This window comes from Sparus aurata, chromosome 1 (assembly GCF_900880675.1).
Source record: "Sparus aurata chromosome 1, fSpaAur1.1, whole genome shotgun sequence".
NCBI lineage: Eukaryota > Metazoa > Chordata > Actinopteri > Spariformes > Sparidae > Sparus > Sparus aurata.
The window spans coordinates 29301726-29325830 of NC_044187.1; the positions used below are offsets into that span (position 1 = coordinate 29301726).

The 24105-nt window shown below is 40.3% G+C and overlaps 2 protein-coding genes across 3 annotated transcripts; both read left to right on the forward strand.

The window, feature by feature from the left end:
- Positions 1–135: 135 nt before the first annotated feature.
- On the forward strand, positions 136–14737 carry wbp1lb (WW domain binding protein 1-like b). Of its 2 annotated transcripts, none has more exons than XM_030430109.1 (4): positions 136–552; positions 9712–9814; positions 11805–11966; positions 13542–14737. In XM_030430109.1, exons 1-4 carry the CDS (start codon positions 472–474, stop codon positions 14366–14368), a joined length of 1173 nt encoding a protein of 390 aa, XP_030285969.1. In that variant the 5' UTR covers positions 136–471; the 3' UTR covers positions 14369–14737. The 2 variants fall into 2 exon arrangements, with proteins under 2 accessions (XP_030285969.1, XP_030285977.1); XM_030430117.1 differs by lacking the exon at positions 136–552 and adding an exon at positions 6888–7196.
- Positions 14738–17755: 3018 nt separating this feature from the next.
- Positions 17756–24088, forward strand: as3mt (arsenite methyltransferase). Its single transcript, XM_030430361.1, has 11 exons — positions 17756–17911; positions 18200–18248; positions 18548–18675; positions 19078–19228; positions 20014–20150; positions 20248–20317; positions 20437–20518; positions 20597–20728; positions 22098–22237; positions 22327–22449; positions 23395–24088. Exons 1-11 carry the CDS (start codon positions 17895–17897, stop codon positions 23500–23502), a joined length of 1137 nt encoding a protein of 378 aa, XP_030286221.1. The 5' UTR covers positions 17756–17894; the 3' UTR covers positions 23503–24088.
- Positions 24089–24105: the final 17 nt, after the last annotated feature.

A 24105-nucleotide genomic window follows, 5' to 3' on the forward strand; every position in this document is an offset into this window, starting at 1 on the left:
CGAACATGTGCTCCCACAAACCACAGAAGAGGAACCCAGGAAGATAACAAGGCCATGCAGCGGAGACGCACCGATCAGTGATTGGTCAGCCTCTTCCCAGCTGTCCCTGGCCGTCCAATCGCAGTTCAGTCCGCAAAACCAGTTGCGTTCCACTGTACCGAACGCCCATCACGTTGCGCACATGGATCGGGTCGAGGTGACCACGCCACACCCAGCAGACCAAGGCAGCGTGCCTGTGCTGGAGGAGCGGCTTGTGTAACAGCTGTATCAGCCAGTGGCACCGACGGCAGCCAGTTGCGCCAGCACCGTGCCTTGTTGAAATGTCCAGTACGCAGAGGAGGCGGCGCATGCAGCGGCCTCTCAGCGCGACAGGGGCCGAGAAATAGTTGAGGATATTCGGTCACAGTTTGTGAGCGACAGTGTCCGCACCGCGTATGTTTTTGCCGTAGCTGTGGCCACTTTTTTGGAGGAATGAGAGGCGCATGCTCGGCTCTTAAAATGGGATTGTTTTTGCACGCTGTTGGCTCTGTCACCCCCACCGAGTCCGCAGAGGTAAGGTTGAAGCAGTCAACAACACGGCTCGCTCTCACAGGGCTGCTAGCCGGAGCGAGCTACCCGGCTAGGAGAGCAAACTGCTCAGCTAAACACAAATTGACTTATTCAAACAACTAGCCCGGTCATTACCACGGCACCCTTTATCTGTTGTCGTTAGATACTGTCTAGTTTTAACTCGCACTGTGCTGTCAAGAAAGATGTTAGCATGCTTGCTAAGTTGGGATGCTAGCTTTGATAGCTAACTTGCCTAGCATCGTTGAAGTAAAGGGGCACTCATGAGTCAGGGCCTTGTTCTGTTGTGTTTATGGTAGAGGATTTGACATTTGGGTTGGGATTGAGTCGCACAACAAAAGCAGTTCTTCAGGTATGAATGCAGCCTCACAGGTAGACGCAACAGCTGACAAGCGCCTATTGCTACATGAGTTTTGTGGTCACGTTTACCAGCCACAAAGAAAAAACTCTTCTTTGCTCATGAACCTATGTCAACATTGTGTTAGATGTTCTTGTCAGTGTGTTGACAGTGACCTCGCTATAACATTCTCCTACCTGCAGACCCAGTTATCAGGTCTTCTGCCACCTATATCCAGTTCACAAATGATGGAAATAAAAAGGGACAAGTTCACCCCAAAATTAAGAAATGTTGACATTGTCTGATCACCTGTATGCAGATTGAACGTTGGTTGAAGTGTTGTAGTCCACGAAACATCTCTGGAGCTTTAACAAAATATTAACATAACGTTTTGCAGATTATGAAACTTCATCCGACTCTCCATCAACATGGGGGTGAATACACAATGACAACATTTGTATTTGTAGTTGAACTTATCCTTTACTATGTTAAGAAAATGTCTACTGTATTGAGTGGGATGTTTTCTCATTTAGTACACGTGGCCAGTTTATTAACTTTGCCCTATTAGTCTTGATGTACACCTCCGCAGATTATAGGGGGACTGTAATAGCAGGCATGGTGATTTGTACGGGATCAGAATACAAATCTTATCTCTGAAATGATGGGGCTGAACTAAGTCCACAATAAAGCCAAGAGTCCCCCTGTCAAGTTTTAGTTTTAGTCAGTGAATTCACATTGTCACCTTTGAGGGGCTAAACATAAGAAATCTGCTTTAAGTAATTTGTCTTTTCTCCCAGAGCAGTATCACATTCAAAGAGGCATATTATTAAATACTCATCCTGAGCAGTGTTACATACGGATCCTACATGTTTTGGCCACATGCAGCAGCTGCCATATTACAAATTGGCGTGTTTGTTATGACTACACTTAAGCATGTTTAATGGTGGGTGGGTTGATTTAATTAGTCAGCATCCAGCACCGTTCCATATCATTATTTGAATGTCATGTAGCAGAAGGTATATTTAGTCGGCCATTACTCGTGATCATATGACTTTTAAGTTAAAGCTTTAAGAGGCATTCACGGTGGCCCTAAGGGTCAAAACACAATTACTTTTCTGGAACGTTGTTGTTGAAAGGTTGTGTTTTGTTTTTGTGTTTTGTAAAAATGTTGTTGTGTTTTTGCCCTAAGGGCCACCATGGCAATAACAGTGCATGGAAATGCGCTAAAACTGAGATATACCTGTACGTAGAATGCTTTTTTTTAATGTGTTAATAATGCTTGAACCATCTATTGAAAATCACAAAAACAAAGCGAGTGACTTTATTAGTATGACAGAGCTACAATTATAAACTTAAAAACAACTAAATAAGTATAATGTAGTTTTCTTTGTACAATGTTATATCACACATTTTTGACTTGAGCATGATTACAAACCTACACATGTTTCAGAGCTACTTCTTCATGAGCTAGACTGAATAGAAATTATCATCCAAGAAAGACATCATAATAATAATCTACATTTTGCCCCTCATTGGCACCCACATTACTTTTGTTTTTCTTTGATTTGGAAGAAGTAGGCTACATATGCAAATCAATGACTGATGTGCTTTGGACATCTTTTTTTGCCATTGTTGTAAATATTAGCAATTTTTCATCTAAATCCTTGTGAGAAAGCAGGGAAAACTTATCTGTTAGTACTAGGCATGTAACAATACATGTATTTGTATTGAACCGTTTCGGTACAGGACGTTCGGTTCGGTACAGGGCTGTGCAGGGTAGAGTTCCCGGAACGGAAGTTGCGTGTGTTAATTTTTCGCCTGCAGCTACATGTGCAGCCCGTTTACATCATGGCTAACGCTAGTGAGAAAACAGAGCTTGAAGACCCTCCCTTGTTGCTAAAGTCTCCTGCTTGGGAACACTTCGGCTTCCTAGTTAAATATTGCAACGGAGAAAGACATGTTTCTGGTGTGACAGTTTAAATGGTGTTCATTTTACCGGTGAGGGTCCCAGATGTGCTGGAGGTGTGTTTTGAGGATCCCTTCTCCAGAGGGGTCCTCGGCCATGTACGCTAACCAGGAAAAACATTCCGATCACCCTGCTCATCGATCTAAGTTATGTTTATGTATATTCATTTTGACGTGGCTTGAACACTACTATGTCACATGGAGATGCCAGAGTCTGCGACCTGCAAACCACTGTTAGACGAGCGCTACAGAGCACAGTGACAGTGTAGGTGACTGTGTCGATGCCTGTCCAAGAAAAACGCGACTGTCAATAAATCGTCCAAAAGTGTACGTTGTCGTCCTTATATCTTCGTAATGAAAGCCTGTACTCACAAAAAAGTCATGGGTGGAGTCAGTGTGGACAAGTTAATCTTTCTGGCAAAAAATATAAAGGTTGAGTAAAACTGAACAGTGTTACATGCTGGAAATGTTAGTGCTGCACTTCACTTGTGGCTTTTGTTAAAAGCTTTTAACAAGCTGTGAGGAATTTATTTTTATAATATTTCATATAGTTTTTGTTTGAGAATATTTTATTCATTGGAAAGCTTATTTTACATTTTTTTTATTTTATTTTCATATTTTGTATAATGTTACAATAAATCTTTAGTTTACAAAAGTTCTGAATACACAACAAGCAAATTTATGTTTTACATTTTGTTCCCATACTGTACCAAAAATGAACCATACCGTGACCTTTAAAACTGAGGTACATATCGAACTGTGATTTTTGTGTATCGTTCCACCCCTAGTTAGTACCCATTCTAGGACTTGAACAGTCCTTTAATACAAGATGAGTATGGACTAATGGTCTGATTTGGGTTTCTGCTTCTTTTTTCTTGCTAAAAACATCCCATTACACATGTGGTAACATGTGCAGTGTCTGTTATCGGTGTATGCATGCGGTATAAAACAACACATACCGCCAGTTATTTAACATTATTTCGAGAAGAACTTGGTGAAAGGTGAAAATATACACATTCATTGCTACTAGATATCAAGCAATAAAGTTGAGGGGGGAAAGAATGGAGCGTCTGAACACACTGCTCACAAGGCAGTGCTGTTTTTAAATATGAATCAAGATTCTGTCACTACACTTCCTATTTTCTTGTCTTAAATATTTAATGCAACATATTTTAGTTTTCTCTTTGGCCTTGAAATGATAAAGTTTCTTACCAAGGCGCTTTGTTGAAAATTGATGTCACACACTCGCATGCACAGGCAATTGGACTGGCTGCCAAAACAAAGAGGAGAGAAGCTCCGATCACAACACACACACACACACACAAAGTGTGATGTCATTACTCCACTTTATCTTTACATGGCAAATATTTGTTTGCAGTTTTATTCATGTTAACAATCTCGTATATTTAACCATTAAGTAGTAAAATTATATGTGGGAACAGTAAAATGTCATTTATGGAAAGGTGATTAGATTAGATATATATGCTTCTGGAAGACAAATGTGGCATCACGTGGCCGTGATCTTTGTCTGCTGCGTTCATCTTTCAAACAGTCCATACAACACAAAGTCACCTGTATTCTAACAAGTCACAGCATTATCGTAACCAGTGATCACATGTTTATGTCAGACATCATGACCAACATTTCTCAGTAGCTCTGTTCTCATTGACAGAGAATATATTTTCCACTCTATTATACAGTCTTATATTTGGTCACTGTGGTGTGTTCAGGGGCAAAAACTTTGCAGATTCATTGTTTCTTCACAAAGCCAGTCACATTAACTGTAGGAAACCAAAGACTATAAAGGGAAATGCTTGATGTTTTGACTGAGAGCTTGTAAAGCTGAGTTAACTACTTTAGTCACATGACATCATGAGGTAAGATCACACACACACACATACCATAAATGCTTAATTTTCTTTTGATCAATTAATTGTTGCAGCTGTACATCATCATGGGAACCTTCACAAAAGAAAAAAAATAGCATCTTAGATGCATCAGAAATACTTACTGATATACATTACAGACAAAAAAGTATTTGAACTTGTGAAATATAAGTATTGATAGTCCACCATGAATGTTCTGCTTTTATTCTCTCAAAGCACCAACAGTTTTCTGTCAAATTTGATTGTCCTTAAAGGTGCGATGTGTAAAACTTATAGTTAAAAACATTCAAAATTAACCAAAATTCTCAACACATCTGAAGAACTTGCATTTTTTATGTTATGTCTATGAATTCTTGCAGAGATATCGTCACGGTCCAAAGCTTTTCCACTAGCGGTGTAAACGCCAACATTCCCCCGCTGCTCCGAGCTACAGTCTAACCGCCAGCTGCATGGCAAAGCTTACTGGCTAATAACAGCTGAAGTTATCAGCAGTTAGCGGTTACTCTGGTGATATGCTGTCCCCTATTTTTTTGTTGAGTTTAAATTTCACAGGTGGTCAATTCTTACATATTACACCATTCAGATTGTAAAAGTAAGAGTTTGTCTCCATCCTGTGCTAATAACCTTCATTAATAAAGGGCAAATTTACAGTTAATTCAACTTGAGTTTTTTAACTGTCGAGACAGTGAAATTCTTTACACACCACTTGTAAAGGTTTATCAAGAGAAGTTGCAAGTTTATAACTGACATCGAAATATTTTTGATGGATAAACTACACGTTTAATAAATGTTTTATAAAACATTTTGTTGTTTGTTAACAGTAACATAACTATCAGCCCAATTTTAATTAAGTATTACTTTACCATTTGTTAATGATGGTCATGATAAAGTGTAACCCTTGTATGAAAAAGTTCTTGAGCTGTTAAAATTTGAAAGAAATTCTCCAGGGGAACGTCCTTTATTGACCAGAAATGCGTCGGCAGTGTTTAGTTCTGCGCAACCTTGATGACTATGAAAGAGCACCTTTCTTTGTTGCGGGACAGAATAATAAATAAGGGGTCACCGAGGTCCTTACGTGCATCAGCTAACCTGCCAAGTCCTACAGGCCCGTGCTAAGTGGATCAACTCTGACTGTGCGGTCAAGAATTAACTAAGACCTGTAGCCACTTATCTCCGGGAGCTGCATTCAATAGTCGCCGGGGGATTTTTTTGTTCAACTGTTCCCATTGTCTGCTCCTTTCAACAGCTTCTCATTATTGAGGTTGATTATTTTCTAACGCAGCAATAATTTCTGGGACGGTAACCAAATCCGCCTTTAATCTGGGGGTATAGCATAAGAGAGGTGGATTGTTATATCGCTGCCTGTTTGGACGAGGGACAGAGGAATCTAGTTTGTCCAGATTCTTCTCTCGGTCACTGTCTGTGTCAGAGGTTCAGTAAAAAAATACCAGTTAACTCAGGAATGGACCTTGATGTAGTCAGGCTAAGCCATTTGATTGACCTCATTGGCTCATTTTTATTTTATTTTTTTGCCACTCAAGTTAGTTTTACTTTGTTGGGTCCCATGCATGTCAAAGATGAGTTGGAGCTATTTTTTTTCTTTCCGAAGGCCTGTTTGTGAAATCCTGACCCCCCCTTCAGTACTCTGCTATCTTTACGCAGCACAGGCTGAAGACCCAAACAAACTAAATGCTTATCGGTATCGAGTTGCAAAAAGTGCTCAGCCTGCCAGGCGCGCAGCATATGGTTGTACGTGAGGAGTTGGTGAGTCAGTGAAAACAGCTGAAGTTATCAGAGACAAAGTGGTGGAACAGAACATCATGTGTTTATTACACAGAGAATTAAACCCCCTCCATGTTTTGATGGGCTTTAAAAAAAACAAAAAAAGTCATGTTGATGAGGTAGAAACAGCTGCTGAGAAGTGACTCATCTTCTCAGATTTGAGGTCACAGTTAATGTCAGCAGTTTGGTTTGTGCTGATCCGGTGTGACGAATCATTCCTGTGTTACCGCTCTGTGTCTGGCTTTCTCTGAGCTTTTCCTGCCGTGCTCTTCCAGCCTCACAATTTGCACACACACACACACAAACACACACCTCACCACCCTGTATGGCTTATTATCATGCAGCGACCCAGCTAGGAACCCGCTCTCTGCTGCTGCTTGGAAATTTCCGTAGAGCAATCCTTGTCCACTGTTTGGGCCTGGATTGAAGTGAGTGTGTGTGTGTGTGCGTGCGTGCGTGCGTGCGTGCGTGTGTGTGTGTGTGTGTGTGGTGGACAGAGAAAGAGCGAGAGAGAGAGGAGGGAGAGAGAGAGTGAGAGTATGTCTGGGAGCTGTTTGACTATTTTTTCTTCTGTGGGATAATGACCCATGAGGTGGAGGGACTTGTCTGGGATTTTTGGAACCTGGATCACCATGCTTCACAATCTGGGACCTGCACCGGTAATCTGTCGAGAGCAAAACTATCCTTTGGCTAGCTAATCATTAAGCCAATCTAGAAGAAAACATCTGAGGGATCATTCCTGGAAAAATCCGTAGACCTTTCTCATGAGAGGATTGCGATTACAGAGCTCCCTCTTCTAATCTTTAGGGACTATACAGATCTGTCTGATATGGTTATCATCGCCTGTGACCTTTCACAGCTTAACTTTTTCTCTGGTGTGATGGACATGCTTAGTCAGGTAAATTTTGATCAGGCAATGTTGTTAGTTTATTGACAGTTGAAACATGTAACAGACTTTTGGAGTGGAGACAGATGCCTCATTGATTTTGAATGAAAGTGGACTTTCTACCAATGCTGATGTTTTAGGTTGAAATAGCATTTTAGATCTTGGGCAGAATACTGACTGGTTTTGCGCTGGCTGCCATTCAAAAATTGGCACTTGATATGGGCCTTGAACACTGATGTAATTCCAGCAGCTTACCAGCACAAGTGGCTAGGACTTGTTTACTCCAGATTCATAGCTAAGTATAAATGTTGGCTACTCGAAGTATGCAGTGATATTATTATTCAAAAGTGAAGATCAAAAATAGCTGCCCACCAATTTTGTACAGCGTACTAACTGTATAAAGCATGTACTGTGCACTGAAATGATTAAAGTATGCCGTTTTGTTTGTTAGTAGAAGAAATCAACTTGACCTTCTTTTTACCATAAATGTCGACATTTTTCAACTGGAAATGCTGCAATACGTGTGCTACGAGAGATCAAATATGACTCCCATTAAACATACATTGCCATGTGGAACCGTAGTATACTGGGCTGCACAACCATCATGATTCCAAAAGTTAGAAATTGTGGTGCAAAGATGATCAGTCACACTAATCCTGAATCAGATCGCAATCATAATATCTGTCAAAAATAATCATACAATAGGTCTTTTATGACTCTATCAGTCAACTGTATTTGTTACATCAACAGCACGCTTGAGGAAGAAATGAAGTATTCATCTTAACTTTTTTTGCAGTGTGTTTTCACTTTTGTCAAGTGTGTGCATGAACATGTCATGTGACTTAAAACCTGTTCTGAAGTATGCGTTGATATATGGAACTAGGACACGGTGCATGTTTCAGCAACCTGAAGATACAAGGACATGTTAACTCCAGAACAATTTAAGTAACAAAAACAGATGGCATTTTGACATGTCACTGTGGAAAAGCACAGATGTAAATAATGCTGTTTACAATGGCTGAATGTTATGCTGCACGACACTGTCCCACAATCATGGGCTCACCGGGTACCCTGGACAGAACAGAGACATTGTCAATGTCATTAGAGCACCTGTGCCTTTTCTACCATAGACAGACAAAATGCAAGAACAAGAAGGGAAAACATTGAAATCTTCCGCAGTTTTAAGGGGAAAAAAATAAAGGCAATGAAAGTCTTTTCAAAACAGAGAATTAACCCAAGTAGTCAAAATGCTTGAATTAAAAAACTTTTCTTATGATATTTTTCTAACTTAACATTAGTAAAAAGCCTGCCTTTTGCAATTTTTTTGCGTTCGCAAAGCAGTTACACATGCGCCACCTACCCCAAAAGTGTGACAGCCACGTGCGTGCATGAGTTCTTGAAGTCAAATGATTCAGTTATGGCAAGCGAGAAAGCTAACATTAGCCAACTTTTAAGCCTGCTAGTTCTCATGATTAAATTCTCAGTTTTCTGATTAACCTCGAACTGTTTCTTGAACTATGCCATGTCTGGTCCTTGACTTTTTAAGGAATTGGGCCGGGAAAGTCCTTGAAAAATGCTTGAATGTGACTTTGGAGCAGCTTTAGCCCTTAGTGAGAACATGGTGTTACAACGATGACAGTACAGACCACTTTGGTAGTGTCAGCTGTAAGGAGCGACGAGGGCTTTTAGTAGCGGCATGTTTTTATCTTACTATAGTGGACCATGAAATCTAAATGAAAATTAAAATGAAGCTAAAATGAAATCTAAGGGGAGTAAAAAGGAAGAGGAAAGGATCAAAATGTATCTGAACAGGAACAAACTATTACAAAAAATGTGTAATTTGCAATTTTTTAAATTCTAATAGGCAGATCACTTTGTCAGAGTGATCGTGGTACATCATTATGTGAGCAGCTCTCCAAAAGTACAGAAGTCTTCTGGCCTAGTTTTTTTCTTTTTTTCCCTCTACCGAGCTTTGAGAACGCTCAGCTAGGCTGCATATTTACTGGCTGAAAGTAACATGATTTAACCTAAAACCACTATATATACTGTACAGAAACTTGTTAGGAAGCTGTACTTGCAGTGCAATAACAAGTATTTCTGTTCGGTGTAAAGCACTGGACAAATGTAATTTCATCCTGTGTTATCAGAAAATAATACATGAAACACGAGGGGGGTCCCGGTTACTCTTTTGTCGGCACTGCACACCGTAACCACTTTATTTTATTTTTTGGAAAGCTGAGATGTTGATAAAACATTCTTATTAAAGTGTCCCTGCTCATCTCTTGCAGAGCCTACTGCACTGTGAAGGCATCAACAACCAGAGCTACATCTGTGAGTCCGGACACTGCTGCGGGGAGCTTCAGTGCTGCAGCTACTACTATGAGCTCTGGTGTATGTATCCTGCTTTTACCAAATTTTCCTTTTTTTCTTCACTCCTCTCCACTCCGTCTTCCCCGTATCCACAATATTATACTAGAGTTTTATTCTATTTTCTCTCTTTTTCAAAATAAATGACTCTTGTCACACCTTTAATGGGATATTGTCACATAGCTCTGCTTTTTTACTGTGGGGGGAGGACAGTGGCATCGAAAATTGTACTGTAGCATATTTAGCACCTTAATTTATTCTGTTGCTACAGACGATGAGGTGATGAACAATCTGAAAAGCTCCGAAGCTTACTAATCTCATTATAAGCCTCATCACCAGGGTGTGCTGTGTGTGGAAGGGCTTCATTTCTGATCATGGGTTTATTTCTGGTTCTACTGCATTCAATCTTTGTCAGTGCATATGACATACAGCTAGTGAGTGCAGTTTATTATTGACAGTTGCTGAATGTAGGCTGAGAATTCAGTCAGATGGGGGAAGGAATACTGGTGTGCAGAGGAAGTGGAATGCAGCAACAAAGGACATGCATAAAATAAATTACCAAGATACATACTGCCAGGACTTTGTCAGTGCTCTTTGATATACAGACTGTGTAATGGTGACATTTGTGTGTTGCACTTTCTTGTTACTTATCGGCTAGTCTATCTGCAGTGAGCTAGAATGAGCAGATTTATCCATCGTTGACCAACATCATTGGACTGGGCTAATTTTTTCCCACCGCTTTCTGTTAATCGTTTGGATGTTAGGATATCTGAAAATAAATTGTTGGCTAATTTGCAGGAAAGGTTGTGATTGGGCATCCTTGAATAGGATGTAAAAACTGTACTTGAATGAATTGTGACAGTATGTGCAGAATGGTAGGTATGACATACATAATGTAACGTATTAATGAGCTAAAGAACATGGCAGTCTTGTTTGCTGGTTTGAATATAACTCCTCCTTTGTTAAATATATGCAGTGTAGTAATGCCAGACATGCCAATAAATGTTAACTGTAATAATCAACCACGATGATTAAGTGGCTAGAACAGAAGGAGACACATTTGACCTCAAAATCCATGTGGAGTCATGAATATATTTGAAGGCATTTGATGCTTGGAAAAAAACAAACAAAAACAAAAAAAAAACAGTGGTGTAACATGCAAGAACATATCAATCTAAGCTGAAGTTAATCTTGACGTCGGCAGCAGTAGTGATGCATTGTACTGAGTGCCATATTGAGCAGTTTACATTGTTATTCCCTGTAGTCCTTGAAGAAAAGTTCCCACATTTTTTTGTGTCGACATAATGGCGTCCCACTCAGTAAACACAAACTGGGACGCTTTTGAAGCCTCACTCAGTTTTTGTCCCGTGCTGCTGTTCAGACTGGATTCTAGATGGGACAGTTTCACAAGTAATTCCTTTAGTAGAAAATAAGGTCTTTGTGCCATAGTGAAAAATTGTTGTTAGGCAATCCTACTGTGTTAAGTTGTTTTTCGTCACTGTGTTTACTTAAGTCTTCCCTTATTCTTTGCTAGTTATTTTGCTGCTAGGTTGGAGCAGAATATTTGAGACAGTTGCTAAATATGCCTCCCAAAGTGAGGAAGTTCAGCATGTGATACAGCTGTGGTGTCAAATAAGGGGATGCTCCAGAGAGAAAGAACTTAGAGATTATAAATCAGTCGTCGATTTCTCTAAGAGATATGAACAGCTTTGGACCTGCCAGTGACGATTGAATTGATACTGTGCCATAAAATTCATAATGCAGCACATGCATGCAAACAGTATACATGCATGTGAATGTTTCACTTTGTCAGAACCAGATGTTGGCAGTATGTGATCTCCAGTATTTGTGTTAGCAGCAGGCATTTTATGCAATATCCCCTGCAAACTTGTACAGTAAAACATTCTTATTTTACGATATGAAGCAAACAATCACATTAACACTTTTTTTTTCCATTTTGTCAGAGTTCCACTGGCACCATAACATGACTGTGTTGATCCTTCACTCACTGTAGGGTTTTGGTTGGTTTGGGCGATCATCTTCATATTGAGCTGCTGCTGCGTGTGTCACCACCGTCGCACCAAGCACCGGCTGCAGCAGCAGCAACGGCAGCACGAGATCAACCTCATCGCTTACCGGGAAGCACACAACTACCCCTCTGTGCCCTTCTACTTCAGTGAGAGCTCCCACTCAAACACACACAACACGATGATTGAATTATTAGGCTTTTTTGTGGTGTTTGCATTTCAAAACACAATTTGGAATTCTATCTAAAACTTGAGTACTTAAAGCAGCACAAGCCAAGATTTTCATATTCTATATGGTGTGGCATGGGTTGTTTTCAGTGACACACCTGACCCTGCAGTTCTGCTCTGCTAACGTTTTTCAGCACACTGTATGTTTGGGTTCAGTCTCAAAGCCACCAAAAAGTTCTGATCAACCTACTGTGTGCTACCTGCCCCAAGTTATCAACGAGCTCATAAACAAAGTGCAGCATCAAGCACCAAGAGTTGGTATTTTTGTCATGAGTTGGTTGAGACCAAAACTGAGCTAAAAGTAGAGTCAATATTACACAGGTGGAAGCATCCCCAGATGAGTCCTAATGTTGTTCTGTGTCAACTGAGTGTGTAGAGAGACAACTGTTTGCTAACAGGTTTGCTACAACAGCTTTATTCAGCAATATAATTATCTGTGTTTTTACGGCTGCTAGCTGCTGCCACCAAGTGGCAAAAAATAAATTGTTTTTTAAAATAGATGAAGGATTACTCGGTAAGCATCCAGTCACACAAACTAGTGGTAGCTTTGTAATGACAGAAGCAAGTTCATTTTATACATTATATATAGGTGAGGTGTGTACATTATATACATTCTATGGAAAATAAATGTTAACAAAAACAAAAAAATAAATCTTGATAATGCTGATGAAAAACTATAAACCAAGCCAGGTGTAATATTTGTTTGGATTATATTTTTTCATGTTGGTTCGCTCATCGTTTTCAAATCAGCTTTATTGAGTAAAAAAGGCCTCATGGTCAGATGGTTTATATCCATGTTGATCACTGAGACCAGTTTGTTCGAGCGAGGCCCTTGGAAGAGCAGCTTCACTATGTTTCAGTGAGAAAAAGGTATCACACGGTTTTGTTTGTTTTGTAATATCAGTGCAAACATGATATTAATTGTTAGGTCCTTAAATCTGTTTGTATAAATATTTGTGACCTCATAACCAGCCCTGCCAGCTGTATTGTACGACATATATTTGTGTCAGGTCAGTTGTACTTTATTGTACTTGTCCGTTTGCATCACTCTAAGGTATCTCAGACTAGTGACAAGCAAAGCAGTGATGCCTGGCTCAACTGTAATGTTTGCATTGAGAAGTATCCCTGGTTTCACACAGCTTCAGAACCTTCCCTGTTTGCATGCCCCAGTTTTCAGGAAACGGCCAGCATTGCTCTCTTGGTACCTTGCCAGTGTTGCAACACTATCCCAGTGCTGCAACAGCCCTCGGCACAGAATTGACCCAGAAATTAGCTTGTTTTGTGACATTTCTCCCCTTGTTGCTTTTGGAATGCTTGAACAGTGGACTGGGAAGTTCAGTAAGGTCACACTGAAATTTTCAGAGGCCACACAGGAAAAACAACACAAATACTGTAAATGTTTTGTACCCCGTGTTTTCTTGTAGTAAGCAAAATTGTGCTGTTTTTCCCCTCATAGCTGATTTTTTTTTTTTTTTTTTTCAACTTTATCTCATCAGGGTTTCTGCCAAACTACCTCCTGCCTGATTATGAAGAGGTGGTCAATCGGCCACCGACTCCTCCCCCTCCCTATAGTGCCTTACACACAGGCCCAACCTCAGTGGCCTCGAATCCACTGGCTCCTGAGCAGCAGGAGGGACACTGTCCGACCATCCAGCCCACTCCGGTGCCTCCAGTCTCTGACAGTCTGTGCTGTAGATCCAGCATAGAGGAACCGCACCCTCCCAACTTAGACTTTAGGCCAAAGCCTGACAACAAGCCCACGCAGACAGCACAAGATCCAGGAGTGATACTGCTGTCAGATGGGCTCAACAGGGAGGGACTCACCAGCCAGGAGAAAAGAAGTGGGAGTGGGGACGAGTCCTGCAAGGACCCCCTGCTGAAGGACCTCTCAGAGAGTTGCGCTGAGGACAAAGACCGACTCCCCAATGGAAGGAGAAGGCGATTCACAGGGGACTCTGGGATTGAGGTGTGTGTGTGCGGCACGCGTGGGAGCAGCGGTTTCAGTGGAGCTGAGGGGACGGGCAAGGAGTTGAGGGAGCTCGAGAGCCTGTTGGGGCGCGGGGGAGATGAGGAGGAAGACGAGGCTGATGAGGAGGCGGGTGACTTCTGCGACAGCTGCGGTCATCGAGCTTCCTTCGGTGTGGAGGAGGAGCAGGCGCTGGGCGGGATGGAGAGGCGGGTTGCACGTGGGCCGTCAGGACCCCCTCAGCCAGCTCACCAAAACAACAGCGCCTCGCTCCACCCTCCAGTGTGCCTTCTTCTCCACACCATCAACGAGCAGGAGGGTCCGCACCACAGCACCAGCACTGAGCCGCAGGGCTGAAACACACCTTTGATTCAGATCAGAGAGGGAAGGAGAGAGCACTTGGCACAGAGCATGGAGGCTTTTGTATCTGAGCAGGTGTTTTATGTCTAAATACTTTCTAGGTGAGTATTTTTACGAATGTGTGCATCTTACATAAAACAGGTGTGGGAGCAGGAAATGGAATCTCAACAAAAATGATAAAGATCCAAAGGTTGAGAAGCTTGCTCCTCCCCACACTGGAACAGTGGCCTTAACCTGTGTTTTTGGGGTTAGATTTGGGCAGTACAAGCCCTTTAAACAGCCTGTGGTAATTGAGACTTCTCACACTGCACACACACACACACACACACACACACACACACACACACACACACACACACATGCAGTCCTTCAGTTGTCCTTCAGTTGTCCTTCTCATGCAACAGAAGCTACTGATACACAGTCGAAAGACTTGATAGCTAAAGCTGTGTTTAAGGACAGGACAATCACTGCCCAGGATGAATGCAGCTCTCCTCATCAGGTGCTTGCAAAAATTCTGCAGAGCTGTTCTTTGCAGGCAGGAAACCATGTAGTAAAAAAAAAAAAGAAAAAATACACACAGCAGGAAGATTTTGGAAGAGTGCGATTATCACAGTGTGTGCTTATGCAAACTGATACTGTACAGGGACACTAGAACAAGACTGCGTGGGACGTCCCGTTAGACTTATGCTTCTGAAGTGCTTTTTCAGCGATTAAAAACCGCTCTGCCTTGTGTCTGTTTTTGTTGCTCTCTATCTGCCTCACTAGCGATAGAGGAGTATAAGTGCATTAACAAATCTTCGTGTGAGCAGTTCCTTTTTTGCACAAATTATATTTATCTTTATAAATAAAGCTTTTAGCTAAAAAAATCAAAACACAAAATGCTTACGTTCATTAGTCGGTCTTAAATTACAGTACGTGATTAATCTCTAGCAACATCTGTAAGAAATCGACCTCTGTAAGTTGTTCGTAGGGAATGTAACAGATTCACTTCATACACAATCATTTTTTCGTAGAATTGTTTTTAATGAATGTTTATAGTATGTGCCTACCCAAAAAAATGCAGAATCATGATGAACAATGATAAGCTTCAGTGAAGCTGGGAGACCATGAGGAAAGCAGGTACCAAAAAAACAAGAAAAGATTATTAAGCTTCTTTAAGAGATTACAACTGAGTCGGGCAACGTCAGACCTCAAACTTTTGTGTCGGTCAGTACAATATATCACCATCTTCACCAGCTGTACAGTAGAAAAATACATTCACTCTCTTTGTATTGGATTTTCATAACACTATTTTACCATGCTTTTATTGTGATATTCATCATTTGAACATGTTTAACAGCTTTTCAAAATATGGCTTGTTAACTGACTTTTTACTTATGCTTGCCTTTGTGCTGTTCGGTCTGAGAGGAAATGCTTATTTTAGTATATTTGCATATGTCTTCCATTACTTAAGGGATATTTATGCCTTACCCAACTTTATATAAAGGTAATTAATCCCATAATAGCCATAGTTGTGGAGAAAATGGTTAATATGTATACAGATTATTTGTAATAGAAGTATTTGACACAACCATTTTAAAACGAAAATGCCGTTACACATTGCTGCCATTTAGATAGAAAGAAAACCAAAACAAACATAAACAAAGAATGATATCTGGTAATATAACAATAGGCTGATTTGTTTTTAGTTTTTTCTATATCTGAATATTAATATTATAAAGATGCATTTGTTTAAGTACAAGTTAACAAGCAATATTTAAAATGCTGCAGAAAACAAACTGGAAGCATTCAAATAATAAAAGTTATCAGTTCCATTAATGTATCTTCGATTTATCAGTCTGAACTGCCTTTAAAGAGCCTGAATGTTTTAAATGTGACCTGTTAATCCAAATCTTACAGGAGCTGTGACGCAGTAGCTGTCTATTGACGATGAATGTGCCGTTAAAAATGCGACTGATGGTAAAATGCTGTGTGAAACCTTTCCAGATTTTTGTAAAAAGAAACAAATTGTTGCCCACTATCTGAAATTAACTGGAACTGATGCTACATGCCATTGTGTCATGCAAATTGTACTTTTTTCAGACTTTTTTTTGGAGAATACACACATTGCAGTGTCTGCAAAGCACAAATGTTTCCACCATTGGTCTTACGGGTTTATATGCACCCAGTAAAACAGTCCAACAGAAGATGTCTCTCAAATGTCTAGCACAAGTTTAAATTGTGACCCGAACTTTCTGTCTTATCAGTAAAATGACTGAACTTTACCCGTCAATGCCTGAAGACACTCTAAAGTGCTTTACGTGTTCATTCTTTTTGTGAGCTAGAAACGTGTCAATTGTGGTACACGTAGTACCAAAATGAGCTATTTTTCATATCGCCTGAATCCTTAAAAAGATTATCGGAACTGTATAAAACATCACAACCACTTTATATTTGCAGATTGTGTATAATATTCTGTAACATGTTTGTGAACCAAATAGTTGCTTTCATAATTTTTATTCAATCATTAGCTTTATTGTTTTGGACAGATTTTTTTTTCTCTCTCTCATTATGGGTTTTATTAGTTGTTTCTGTTAAGAAAACATATAACTTCTTTTGAGACTTAACCTGATGTTGTTGGAAGGGTACGTTTGACTAACAATAACATTAAATGACTTGTTAACAATATCAGGGGCCTCTCGCCAAAGAATTTTATCACCAGTGTGTGTAAGGTGGATTTGCACATATCCTTTGAATGTTCTGATCATAAGCCATTTATCACAACAACCAACATGGATGTATGTTCAATAAACATGCCCTTTGAAATTCAGCACTGAGTGGAGTGGGGGTTTTTTTGCCTGGAAAAACTGGACTTAATCAATACGTAAATACATACGTAAATAAATATATAATGGAACAAACAACATATTCTTTGGACTTTGACTCTTCCAAGGGTTCACCTGAGGTTTCGGTCGCTGAAGCCCACAGCACCAAGATCCTCCCAGTGGCATTGGCAGGTAGTGGCAACCTGTGGCATGTCAGTGGCGTCTCCTGGCACCCGCTGGGCAGGTCAGAAACGCCTCCCTTGACTCGCAGCCAATACTGCTCAACAGTGAGGTTCCGGAAGTGAAAATGCCATTCATATTCTGAATAGAGGATTTTCGCTAATCAATATTATCTAAATATATATATTAATATCTGTTCCATAGCGTAAATGTGAACGTAAAATATTGTAATTATTGCACTATTCTTATTCTTATATTTATTATTTATATATGATATATTGTAAAATTATAATATATAATTATTTTCCCTGTGTTTATATTATTCTTGCGTTTCTGAACTGCCGAGCGGGTGCCAAGAGATGCCACGGACCTGCCGCAGACTGCCACAGGGAGGATGTTGCTGACTCTCCGCTGAAAGAAGGGGGGGCTGTTGAGCCGGAAGTCACCTCTACACACACTGCACTGTTGACTCTGTTGGGAGACTGCTGTAAGTTCCCCGTTACAAATGTTGGACCTCTGAACTGTTAACACCCGAGAACATGGCTGCAGAGAAAAGGTAAAATAAGCTACGTGTCTTGTCTTGCATTCAAGGGAGCTAAGTTAAGCTAGCACTATAAATAGATAGAGCGAGTGGCGTGTGACAGATTTGAACGTTTACGTCTGTTGTAAAGTTAACGCGAGACTTAAGCTGTCGTCTTAAAATAACTAAAGTGAACTCTCGTTTTAAAATAACGGTAAACTTGTGAACACAAATAGCTGGTTCATATTAGCGAACCAGCTATTTGAGTAAACTACTCGTGACTGTGACGTCAATGCTAATTTAAAGTTAACTTACTCTTCACAGTGGTTGTGGAAAAGGCTGCGGTGACAGCGGCATTCACGTGGACGTCAAGGTAAGTAAATGACGTACCTTTTGTTGTCATATAGTTAGCTACGTATGGAGTGATCGCTAGCGTAGCACAAGTGCGCTGGTTAGCTAATCATGGGTCATGTTGTAGTTCACTTCAGTTCCCCTGTCACGCTCCAGCCTTGATTCACCGATCAAACTCCAGCAATTTAATTACAAGGCCTGTTGATATTAATCATCTATTATTGTTATCTCACGTTACCTGCCTTGTAACAGCAGATAACAAGCTGCTGTTTTAAGGGCAGTTAACGTGAGATGATAAGGCGCTTTATTGCATTTCAATAGGATTATTACAGCAAGGTGCTGAAGCGCTCCTCGGACCTGAAGACCAATGCCTGTGTGACTCCAGCCCAGCCCATCCCTGCCTTTATCCGCCAGGCTCTGAAGAAAGTGCACCCTGATGTCAGTGACAGGTCACTGGGCTTTTATCAAACTCTCTGCTAGGGCTGGGCAATGTGATCAAAGTCAAATATCACAGCAAGTATCTCAAAAACGATATTGGGATGGGATGACAGCTGGTGCTTTAACACAATATTTACTCACTGACATTTCGGACAAGTTCTCATCAATAATGTGTGTATGACTACGTGGCTAAATGCAAGTACAAAAACAAGTAGGACAGTCTGGTAAGTTCCGAAAATGTCATCACTTTACTTTAATGCAACCTTTAATACCACGATATCCAAAATCTCAAACAATATATAGTCTCATTCCACAATAGTGATATAATAGTGATATATTGCCCAGCCCCACTTCAGTTCTGTTTATACTGATTCAGAGATACTCATGTTGTGTGTGTGTTCTTCCCTCCTCAGGTACTATGGCTGTGGTCTGGTGGTGCCAGAGTGCTTGGAGGGCTGCAGGATATTGGACCTGGGCAGTGGAAGTGGGAGAGACTGCTACATGCTGAGCCAGCTGGTGGGCGAGAAGGGTCATGTCACTGGCATTGACATGACTGAGGACCAGGTACTGTACATTTTGCATCACGGTGAACTGTCGGCGGTATACAGTGATTGCAGCCTCATGCTAAAATCGTGTAAATAATTTTTCCCCTCATTAGTCTCCACTCAACACACCATAATGACAAAGAGGACACAGAATTTCAGAATTGTTAGCACATTCCTTAAACAGGAAAGACTGAAATATCACATTGACATAAATATTCAGACCCTTCACTCAGTAATTAGTTGAAGCACCGTTGACAGTGATGACAGCATCAAGGTTTTTTGAGTAAGAGGCAACAAACTTTACACCTGGATTTGGGTATTTTCTGTCAGTCTTTTCTGCAGATCCTCTCAAGCTCTGTCAGGTTGGATGGGGGCTGTCAGTGGACAGCCATTTTTGGTTGGGTTCAAGTCAGGGCTCTGGCTGGGCCACTCCTGCATTGTCTTGGCTGTGTGCTTAGGGTCAAGTCCTATTTTCACCTAGATGTTTTCTTCTTTGGATTATATACATTTGTAAGAAGTTTGTAAGGTTCATGTCATAACTTTAAATCAAGCCTTACACACACGCTCGGTCAGTTACGTTACAATGCAATTATTTTTTTCAAGTTGATTCAATTATTATTAACACTGACAGCAGAATGATCTGTTTCGGCATGCAGAAAGAGAAAAGATGGTACATTTTTCAATATGACTAATAGTCCAGGGCTAACCAAATTCAGGAAAGGGATAAGACTTCAGACAAATGACTGTTCAGCATAAATGTGCCCTTAGCAGTGAGCCTTCACTAAAGTTTTTTTTCTCTTATAGCTTGAAGTGGCCAGGAAACATGTGGACTATCACATGAAAGAATTTGGCTTCAAGAAGCCCAATGTCAACTTTGTCCAGGGCTTAATTGAGGGACTGACAGAAGCTGGTCTGGAAAAGAACTCATTTGATATCATCATGTAAGAAGTCTTTTATGTCTCTTTCTCTTTATGTTTTCTGTTTGATTTCTGTGTTATTGAGATAAATTATATTAAAACGTTGTTATTTCTGCCACAGTTCCAACTGTGTGGTTAATCTCTCTCCAGACAAGAAGAGAGTGCTGGCTGAAGCCTACAGTGTACTCAAGGTACACTGCTTTTGATTTTGTCCTCCCTTTAGAATCATAAAACAAGAGAAGAACGCTTGGAAATGAGCCAAAAACATTTTGGATTATGAATCATTAATTGTTTGACGACTGATCTTTAGGATGGTGGTGAGCTGTACTTCAGTGATGTCTACAGCAGTGGAAGACTTACAGAGGAAATTAAAAACCACAAGGTCTTATGGGGTGCGTCAAATTGATATCACCCTGCCAAAAAAGCTCACCGACATATGCCAAATATTATAATGTAGTTTATCTTGGCAGGTGAGTGTCTTGGTGGAGCGCTCTGGTGGAAGGATCTGCTGCAGTTGGCAGATGAGGTGGGCTTCAGCCCACCACGCCTGGTTACATCAAAGATCATCACTATTGAAAACAAAGAATTGCAAGCCGTTCTAGGTTTGATTTTTTTCCTTATTCGCTACTTATTCATTGCTTTTTGTGTACTGCCTCATCTGCCCGTTTCTAAATAATAGCTCGGGTGGGTTGCAGTAATGGATTTTTATTTTTAAACTAAATGAAATTAATCCTGTTACACTATTAAAGAATGCATGTTTGATTTATTTCAGCCTAGACTGATCCAAAAGCTTTTCTTCTGATCCTTATTCTTGCTAATTAGGCTACTGCCCAGGTCAAAGAGGGTGGGGAATTATGTGAGTTCTCCAAACTAAAAACAATAGGAATGAGTGTTGACCACACTGACGGGTGTAATAAAGCTAACCAGAGAGTGGGAGAAATGTCAATCAAGCACACTTTGCTCATGCCCAAAGGAAGTGTAATTAATAAGTGGAAACACCTGTGTGAACACCTGTCAGGTCATGGGGTTGAACTTAATCAGTTACTACTGGTTTACTCATTCATTCAGTGTGGATCCATTTACATTCTTGATAGCAAGGTTTTCTGGTCACCAAATATCTACTGGCCCACAGCCAGCCAATTTCATGCTAATGAAATACACAGATGATACACACTACACATTAATGTTTACAGTGGACTACTACTAGTTAGTAGCCAAAAATGTTGTTGAAAGCTATATTTAGTAGGAAATTGGCTAACTACTGAAAGTGTTGGTTCATCTCAGTTGTTAATTTTTAGTAAATATTTGATAATAATAAAATGCAAGTTTACAAAGTGCTTCATAAACGAAACTAAATACACAATTCAAATACAGTATTAGATGCCGGAGGAAATTAAAACATAATAAAAATCTAATAAATGAAAACCTATAAATGGAGATCAATGGGAATCCTACAAATTAAACAAATGAATGAGAGCATAAACAAGAAATAACATTAAAAGCCATTTTTATAAAAAATTGGTTCTTAATACAAATTACCTACCGCCGTCTATCTGAGGCCTTGCTCCGGTTTCTGATATTAGCAGCTGGTCTACAGATCAGTGCGAACAAGCAGGGATTTAAGGAGATAAAAGGTAACTGACAAAAGTGCTGTGTCAACTGGACTTGTTGTTTCTTGAAGACATTTCCCCTCTCATCCAAGAGGCTTCTTCACTTCTTACTGGAGGGGAGTTGCAGGCTTTGGAACCCTGTATAAGATTGTTCTTACAGAGTCATTTATTTAAGAAAGCGCCATGCCAACCAGTGATTTAAAAACAGGAAATAACATTTTTAAATCTAAAAACCACGGGTAAATCAGTCCAGTGAGGCAAGAAAAGGGGATATCATTACCCAAGACATTATAGATTGTTTTATACCCAGGTTGACTCTGGTGCATTTATTGATCATCTCTGACCTGCTCTGGCACTACAGGTGACTTCAAGTTTGTCTCTGCTACATACCGCCTGTTCAAGGTCCCTAAAGGCAACACCAAGACCTGTCAGGTCATATACAATGGGAACATTACAGGAGTAGAGGAAAGCTTCCTGTTTGACTGTCACTACACATTCAAGGTCTGTAGTAATACAGCAATGCAATAACAGCTTGATGTCTCCTGCTCATGTCCTGTATGCAAATTATGTCATATGTGGGTGTATTTCAGGCTAATAAAGCTGTGGAGGTTGATGGAGAGTTGGCCACCATCCTGACCAGTACCAGATTTAAGGAGGACTTCACTTGCCAGCCACCGGGAGGCCCCTCTGCGCCCTGTGGAGTCAAACCTCAGGTCAGTGTCACAACTAAATTCCAGGATGTGGAAATGTCTTTTGTCTGATGTGTGTTTGAGCGCTAGAGGTCAGTATGTTTGTGCTATCAGTTTCAGAGTGTGACACACCCAGAGAGCCCCACTGTCTAACTGCACACACAGTCGCACACACACATGTGTGCACCAGGACGCATGCTGCAAGTTCTTCCACACGCACTCACATACCCACTCAAACATACATACGCACACGTCCACACGCACAAGGTCAAGCAGCTGTCTTGGAGTCATAACCAGACTGTGGAGTCATGCTGGGGAACCTTGAACAGGAAGGAATGTTCTCTTCTCTGCTAATGGAATACCATCTTATCAGCTCTCATGGTCGTTCTGTGAACACACACACGTCTACAAACACCACTATACATTTTTCACTGACTACCCTGATCCTTTAATCACTCATTTCACACATTTTATTTTGCTGTTGAGGGAGTTCCTTTTGTGTTATTGTGAGCAGCGAAGAGGTAAATATAAAAACTCAATGATTTATCATATTGTTTCTCTTGGCTTAACCTTCGGACTGCTGCTCTGAAGTGAAATCAGATCCAAGATACTTTTCTCTAATCAACACAGCTGGCTAGTGATAATAGTAATAAAAAGCCTTTGGTCTTGTTCTTCAAAGCATAGCTACTGTGAAATGCTGATTTAATGAACAACCAGTGTCTGATAAAAGAGACACTGAGCCATACATCTAGGGTAAACATATCAAAGCTCAGTGTATAGCCTTTTCATTCTATTGTATAGAATGCACAGTATATTAATCAGTGTTTAGTGCTAGAAAATAAAGAAAAGCTCCATTTTTACCATTTCATACATTTGTTTTGGATGAAACGATAAGTATGTAATTCTTTAATGGAACTGGTTAGGATGTATAGTCCTAAGGATTTCTCCCATGTTGTTCTGTTGATACAGGCAGGCATTGTGGATCCTTTCGAGCTGGCCCTTCAGCTGGAGAAACAAGTTCCAGGTTCGGCCACAGGGGGATGCTGCAGCACTAACTCTTCTGCCTGTTGCAAATGATGATGTGAAGAGCACTGTGCAATACAGGCCTAGCATCATACTGTGTATGCATTGTAACAGTAGTTCAAATTCACTAACTTAATGATGGCTTATGCAATGTCACTGTTTGTTTCTTACTAACATTTTAAATGAGATTTCAGCTGTTTAAATGAATCCTTCCTTACACATAGACATGTGTATTATTGATGTTATTATCATTGATGTTGATGTCCAAACTTATTCCAGTTAATCTGCTCCACTTGAAAAAAAGGACAAGACTCTATGAATTTAATCAATTCAAATACTGATGGTGCATAAATAAAATGACTTTGGCTTTGTATCAAGGCAAAATGTAAAACAACCTATGCGGATAGTTTTCCCCTATGTTTCTAAATCTTGACTTTATATCAGTGCCTTTCACACTTTTAGCAGGACTTTTCCTTCAACCTTTGCCTTAACAATTGACCCTACTTGTGTTATAATTCCTCTAATTGTAGAGCAGAATATTGACAGATTTTGCACAAATGTGAGCTTTGCAACAGTATCATCATTATAATGTTCATTATGATGTGTTACTTCTGTTATTACACAATAATATTGGCATCAATTGATTGTCCCTTGTCA

Bases quoted from the DNA above. Each gene is read 5' to 3' on its own strand.
- wbp1lb (XM_030430109.1), top strand. From the start codon at position 472: ATGAGAGGCGCATGCTCGGCTCTTAAAATGGGATTGTTTTTGCACGCT. The intron at 9,815-11,804 runs GTATGTATCCTG...CACTCACTGTAG, and splicing joins CTACTACTATGAGCTCTGGT to GGTTTTGGTTGGTTTGGGCG. The intron at 11,967-13,541 runs GTGAGAGCTCCC...TTATCTCATCAG, and splicing joins CTCTGTGCCCTTCTACTTCA to GGTTTCTGCCAAACTACCTC.
- as3mt (XM_030430361.1), top strand. The intron at 20,519-20,596 runs GTGCGTCAAATT...TTATCTTGGCAG, and splicing joins AAACCACAAGGTCTTATGGG to GTGAGTGTCTTGGTGGAGCG. The intron at 22,238-22,326 runs GTCTGTAGTAAT...GGTGTATTTCAG, and splicing joins ACTGTCACTACACATTCAAG to GCTAATAAAGCTGTGGAGGT.